The sequence below is a fragment of the Pecten maximus genome, chromosome 6 (assembly GCF_902652985.1).
Source record: "Pecten maximus chromosome 6, xPecMax1.1, whole genome shotgun sequence".
NCBI lineage: Eukaryota > Metazoa > Mollusca > Bivalvia > Pectinida > Pectinidae > Pecten > Pecten maximus.
Genome location: NC_047020.1, coordinates 5,735,550 through 5,743,046, shown reverse-complemented (window position 1 = coordinate 5,743,046; position 7,497 = coordinate 5,735,550). Strand labels below are relative to the sequence as shown.

At 37.4% G+C, this 7,497-nt stretch overlaps 1 protein-coding gene across 1 annotated transcript in view; it reads left to right on the top strand.

Moving 5' to 3' along the window:
* Window positions 1-4,243: 4,243 nt before the first annotated feature.
* The window catches only part of LOC117328813 (centrosomal protein of 135 kDa-like), a 52,342-nt gene continuing 49,088 nt past the window's right edge, over window positions 4,244-7,497 (top strand). The window contains exons 1-3 of the mRNA XM_033886374.1: window positions 4,244-4,378; window positions 5,400-5,726; window positions 5,992-6,159. Coding sequence (XP_033742265.1) covers window positions 5,411-5,726; window positions 5,992-6,159 — 484 coding nt within the window. The 5' untranslated portion in view covers window positions 4,244-4,378; window positions 5,400-5,410. The remainder of the gene's footprint in view (window positions 4,379-5,399; window positions 5,727-5,991; window positions 6,160-7,497) is intronic.

Below are 7,497 nucleotides of genomic sequence, written 5' to 3'. Positions count from 1 at the left end.
ACTCGACGAAAAATCAGAGGAAACGGGAAAGTGACGCATGTTACCATAAACTAGGATTAATAATAATATTGGAGAAGTGTGTGATAGATTGAAGTGCGTGATGGGGAGCATCCCGTCTATCAACACAAACGAGCGCTGGAGATCGCCGTTTTCCTTCTCGACAGGTTTGTGAACTTTGTCACGTTGGTCATTGCTTTTGTGTTCTGTGCTAAAATCTATTGTCATTATATATTATATACATACGTATGGTTCACGACACTTGATCTAGATTAATTTCCTGGTAAATACCACTGACTCTCAGACTCCAGCTAGGTGATGACAACACGTTTTTCGGTTGGGGTACCGAAGGGGTATTTGTTTACATTATACCGAGCACGTGTTGATCTGTTGGTGTTTGATGGCGCTGTGTTATTAGTAATAGACACATTATATTGAGTATCGTTGTTGGCATTTACTATACAATACAACAACAAAGCTGTCTATCTGCGCCATTATTCTGTATAAAACATTATTTTAAGGTTTTTTTTTCATATCACATGTACAATCTAATAATTTTACAGTAGCCCAATGTTTCTTATCATGACACGCCAACATTACACGCCTGCTTTTCATTTCTATTGCTTGGAAAATGTTGAGCATCAAACAATATGGTTACCAGCTTGATCAATTTCGGTAGGATTTTTTTCTTCTACAAGATGTTTTCATAATAGTATTACTTATATTAATATTGTGCATCACATTCTAATGGGGTTATTACAAGTATATAAATATATCCCTTTTCTACCATCTTGGACAAATTCATATAACAAATCTACAAAAGTGTACATATACGTATACATGTACTGTAATTTCCAAATTAATTATATTGCGGCTTGTTATAATATACATCATTCTCTGCCAATGGCCATCTGTCAAGGTACTGCTATACAATGACAGTACTGATTGAGTGAAATGAAGGGAAGGAACTGATAGATGAAAATGTATACTGAATCAGTTTATGTTAACCCATTTGAGTAAGATTAGGTTAAACTTTTTACATTACATGTAACAGAACCAAGTATGTATATACACCGCCAGTGTGAAGCTACATGTTCATTATTATGAGTTAAATTAGCCAATGACTGTATGTGTGCTTTTTTAGCTGGAGTTATTTTTCTCAATATATTTTCAGTGAAACTGCATACATCTATAATCAATTATTTTTAAACCAATTTCTAAATACAAACTGTCCCAGGATGGATTCGAACCCAAAACTCTTTTATTCTGATCACAAGGTTGAGGGTCATAATCATATGCTCTACCCCCACACAAATTGACAAATAGAAATTAGCTCCTTTTCACAAGATCTTCATTCATTATTATTAGATATGAATTAGTGTAGACTTTTTTTATCCGAGCTGATATAAGATTTCTCAATAGTCACTTGTTCAAAGTTACTGGTAATTTCAGTGATAAATGAGAGCCCAATAATTGAATGGATCATCACATTTTATTGCTGTGACAGCAAATCCTCAACTTATGGTAATGCACGTTTACGTTTTCTTTATTTGTGCTGATTTGTTTTCTTTTTAAATAAACTTTACAGAAGTACTGCCTCGCTGGAGAGCTTCAACCAACTTATGCTGATGTATGCAGCTAAGCGATACTTCTACACGCCACCTATGTATTATAAGGACAGGTGTCGGCTACCAGCCACAATCTGATTAAAATCAGCTGCGCACTCGTGAAAAATATCAAAATATTAGCCCCACTCGTGAAATATATTTGGTATTACTGAAGACACTGTTAGATATCCTCTATATCTTACTGGATACCCTTGGCTAATACATACATACCAATAACCCCTCCTCATGTCCCTGTTCTACATGACACTATAGACTTTCCACAAAGTTAGTCAATAATTATCATTTCAACATCCCCATGATAACTTATGATGTACAAAATAAGCTATTTACGTAAATCAGGATATATTATTTATAGTAAAACATTAATCACCAGGTGCGGATCCAGGATTTTCGAAGGGGGGGGGGGGGGGGGGGGGGGGGGGGGGGGGGGGGGGGGGGGGGGGGGGGGGGGGGGGTGGGGGGGGGGAGGGGGTCCAGTAATTTATTGATAATGTGAGCGCCATAGGCGCGAGCCGAATTTTTTTTTGGCGAGGGGTCTGGGGCCGCCCAGCGTGTCCAGGGCAGTGCCCTGGTAGGGGTTCCAGGGGGCGAAGCCCCCCCGGCGGAAAATGAATATAGCAAATTTGCAATCATTCGTGATCATGCATGGATCCAGGATTTTGGAAGGGGGGGGGGGGGGGGGGGGGGGGGGGGAAGGGTTCCGGTAATTTAGTGATAATGCGAGCCAATTTTTTTTCCATTTTTAAGGCTATATAAAATGTTTTCCTCCTCCGAAAAAGGGAAAATTCACCTAGAAAAGGTATTCACTTTAAAAACTTATTATTTTTCCTTAATAATTGACAGGTTTTTTAACTTTTCAAATCTGATAGAATGTGCATCTTAAGCGAACCCTATATATATGCTGCTAATTTTTTCATGTTATACGGTGTTTCCTCATTCGTACCTGTCGGTAATTTGTATTAGTCTATTCACCTTAAAACCTCGTATTCTTATCCGTGTTGTGTTTCTGTCTTGTTGTCATTATGCAATCAATCTACTTCACAAATTATCATCAACTTATCGAATCTATGTGATGAAGTTAAAATTTCGTATTAAGATATAAATATTAACTTACCAGACAAGTGCAGACGACCGACACACAGGTCTGAGGATTGATATACTAGTATAAAAGTCGGAACGTTCCGGATGTACAAGATTGAGTTTTTAGCGTTGCCTTCAAGAAAACAACTTTTTTCGGTATAGCCGTATAATTTTCTTTTGGCCCCGGATATGACGCGACATGTGGCGTTCCTGGTGAAGATGAAGTATGTGATTGATCAATGTAGCGGTAAATGCAAAATGCAGATATGCAAAATGCCCCCCCCCCCCCCCCCCCCGCCCCTCCCCGCGCTTCCTACGCCCCTCTGTCACTGTTAACATCATCTCAGTTGATTCGAAAAGGTATACGTGTTCCCGTTATCACGATTTCCGTTTGGGTGGTCAGGTGGCGCAGTGGTAGCACGCTTGCCTTTCACCTAGGCGGCCGGGGTTGGATTCCCCGATCGGATACATTTAATACTCACAGGCATCAGACCCAAAGGGCAGATATTTTGCCGTTTTAAAAGATCAATTTGACCTTTCCATAGTGTCAATGTGGCCCGGATACCGTTTTACATAACGGCAAAAGAGTTTGCCCTTAAGATTTAATCGTTTACCCCTTACGTATAAAAATATAATCAAACAAGCTTTTGTCCATATGTTTAACAATCTGTATGAGAAAACTTTAAGGTTGAAAGATTTGTACATAATGCAAAAGTATTTTTCATCTTTAGGAAAATTTAGGCTTTTTGTAATCATGTACATTTTATTTACATGCATGTAAAAAGTCATGCCATTGTGTACATAATGCGTAATGGCAAACTCCTCTTTAAGAGATAAAAACGAACAACGACAATGATTTTATTTCCACATTGTTTTTATTTACCCATCATAACACAAAAGGTAGTAATTATATCTCATTCATTGACCAAATCGGTTTCCTGTTTTTTTGTGTGTGTGTGTTTTTTGTGTTTTTTGTTTTGTTTTTGTGTTTAATTCAAAATTCCATAGTTAGGTGAAATAAAAATGCCTCCAAAAATATTCTTCTTACTTTTAGGTAGAGTTTTACAAATAAGGTAGGATTTATCGATATAACAATTAAACGTTTACAGGGAAATGTGGCAAATTTTATGCTTTTTTAAGTGCATGTTTTCTCAAAAAAAAAGTCCAGATATCGACAAAATTGATATGGAAAGCATTGTTATATTAATGACAGTTAGTTCATTATCTCCAGACCGTGTCGTATTGCTAGAAATATTGTCCTCAACATAGGGATTAGCTGAGTCTGATCACAGATGCTTGTATCTGAAATTAACCCAAGTCAGAATCCAATATCCACGTGATAAGTTAAGTTAATAATGGCTGCAGGCAGATTTAAGTACCAGATTGAGCACCTGTTACGCGAGCATTACGGTAAAGATTATAATTAGCTACTGTAGGCAGAGAACAGTTCACACTTTACACCATGCCTTTTACTCATGGAACTCTCTACAGAGAAGGTAGAAAAAATATTCCGCCATATTCAAATAAACCAAACTTGTTTCGGCATGCACAATAAAATTATAACACAGATGGATATTTTGGGAAATTGGATTACAGAGGATATGGGAAGCATTTAATTGCTTCCCTTCAGCTGCAATGAACTGAAGATAAGATCATTGGTTCGGTTATAACAGGTAAAATAACGCAGAAGAAATTTGAGCAAAAATATAAATAACTCGTGTTTACAAAATATGGGAACCTCCCGCGATATCAACAAAAACTCTAATGGCTACTTTTCAATCAGCTTTTAATGAATTATACATTTTTTGATCAAAATGTTATTGTGTTTACCAATATCATTTGATAAACAAAAAGTGCTTTCAGTGAAAATTGGAAATTCAAATAACATGATGTTTTTCTCCCGTTTGGCTAGAATACTCATAATTCATTAATTGGCCTGAAGTTTTTACCATGTAGTGGCATGGGTTGTGATGCACCGTCCATTCAAATGGTTTTTAATTTGCATGCAATAGAATTTCGATTTGAGAAAGTTAATCACCTTAATTACCTCTTATATGACTGCTTCCTTAAACAAACGCTTCCAACTTCAATACTTCATAAATATTCCTGTTTTACTATCTACTATCTTGATGCTTTGAATTCCCTTCTCTTGGCTTAGCTAGATATTTAGTAGCCCAAGTTTCCTTGGCGCTGACACCATGTCTGGTGTAGGGCCAGAACGCACTACTATATGAAAATGTGGAATTCTCGGACACCGTAAAATCGGTCCATGATCGACCTGGTGCAGTTCCGCTACACTCTTCCCTCCCTTTTTCAGTGTTCGACCCTGAAGACTTCACAACCCACAACCCACAACCCCCAGGTTCTGGTATCCCTTTGTCAAGTATTCATCTCACTTAAACAAGTTTTGGTCACAGGCACCAAATGTAGTTGGAGTGGTTCGAACCCGGTACCTCCGAACACTAGTCTGATGCTCTACCAATTGAGCTACCTGATCGCCGATGATCTCCCCCTCCCCCCTACCTCATAATAGACTTTATATATATATATATATCATCCAATTTTAAAGAATTAAAGAAATGTGACAATTATGGTGATTATGCTTATATAACTATGTTTATAATAAAAATAAGTTTTTTGCTTTTGTACATGCCTTTTATTTTGTTTTCCTTTTTTTTTTTCCCCCAAGTGTAGAAAGAGCTAAAATGGCAGATAAGACAACAAAGCAGGCCCAACAGAAATTTACAAACCTGCGTAAACGCCTTGACCAACTTGGGTATCGGCAAACTTTAGGATTAGAATCACTTCCATTGGTGGAAAAGCTGTTTTCAGACCTAGTACACACAACAGAGAGTCTGAAACATGCAAAACTAGATCTTGGGAAACAGGATGTTGAACACAAAGACTTTGACACAGCAGTTGAACCATACAAAAGTGACAATGCCAAACTTGTGAAGGAAAATAATGATCTGCATCAACAACTAATAAAACACAAGGAAGACTCGGATGCAGTTATTAGAGGTATATGAGGGTGGAACGCAAACTACAGTGTTGGTAATAGGCTGTCAATGATAAGTATAATGCACATAGTCCTGTAGTATTAGTTTGATACAGTGCTGTAGTATTTGAGTTTGATACAGTCCTGCAATATATATATATATATAAGAGTGAAAGTTGAAAAAAAAGCTTGATACCTGTGATTTATGTAGGATAACTGGACTAGAAGCTCTAGGTTTCCAGGATCAATTTAAGTGTTTGTACAAATTTTCATGTTTTTCACTTGTAGAACTGAAGGCTTCACTACGCAAATTAGAACATGAAAATGCTGACCTCAAGTTTCTCAGCAACCAGTATGTACATAAGGTCCGACAGCTGGAGAAAGAGTCCAAAGCCAAGTCTGAGCGCATCCTTCACCTACAGGAGAAAAATTTCCATGCTGTTGTACAAACACCAGGTAACATACAGATCTAGATGTACCATGGTCCTTATCTAAAGTTATTTTAATAATTAAGGTATTTGATCCAAATTTCCAGATTGTGAAACGGGCTAAATGTATATAGTTCAGCATTAATCTGATTTTAACCAATCAGCTAAATTATGGTTTCATTAATTGGAGATTCTGTGTATGTTACTAACGTAATTTTTTTCCCACAATTTAACACTGTGCTTTATCTCTTCTGATCTGATTCTGAATGTGCTAAAACTGATATACCAAAAATAGATGTGTGAAAATCAAAGATATTATGATTTGCATTCATACAAGTTAATTTATATCAAAGATTACAAAATAGTTATTGTTTATATTATACATGAGATGATTGTGTTTTACCTCCGTTTTTTACCTCTGTGTTTTACCTCTGTGTTTTACCTCTTTGTTTTACCCCTGTGTTTTACCTCCGTGTTTAACCTCTTTGTTTAACCTGTGTTTCACCTCTGTGTTTTATCTCCGTGTTTCACCTCCGTGTTTTACCTGTGTTTAACCTCTGTGTTTTACCTCTGTGTTTTACCTCTGTGTTTTACCTCTGTGTTTTACCTGTGTTTTACCTCCGTGTTTTACCTCTGTGTTTTACCTGTGGTTTACCTCTGTGTTTAACCTCCGTGTTTTACCTCTGTGTTTTACCTCCGTGTTTTACCTCTGTGTTTTACCTGTGTTTTACCTCTGTGTTTTACCTGTGTTTTACCTCCGTGTTTTACCTCTGTGTTTTACCTGTGGTTTACCTCTGTTTAACCTCCGTGTTTTACCTCTGTGTTTTACCTCCGTGTTTAACCTCTTTGTTTAACCTGTGTTTCACCTCCGTGTTTTACCTCTGTGTTTTACCTCTGTGTTTTACCTGTGTTTTACCTCTGTGTTTTACCTCTGTGTTTTACCTGTGTTTTACCTCTGTGTTTTACCTGTGTTTTACCTCCGTGTTTTACCTCTGTGTTTTACCTGTGGTTTACTTCTGTGTTTTACCTCCGTGTTTTACCTCTGTGTTTTACCTGTGGTTTACCTCTGTGTTTAACCTCCGTGTTTTACCTCTGTGTTTTACCTCTGTGTTTTACCTCTGTGTTACCTCTGTGTTTTACCTCTGTGTTTTACCTGTGTTTTACCTCCGTGTTTTACCTCCGTGTTTTACCTGTGGTTTACCTCTGTGTTTAACCTCCGTGTTTTACCTCTGTGTTTTACCTCCGTGTTTAACCTCTTTGTTTAACCTGTGTTTCACCTCCGTGTTTTACCTCTGTGTTTTACCTCTGTGTTTTACCTCCGTGTTTTACCTCCGTGTTTTACCTCTGTGTTTTACCTCTGTGTTTA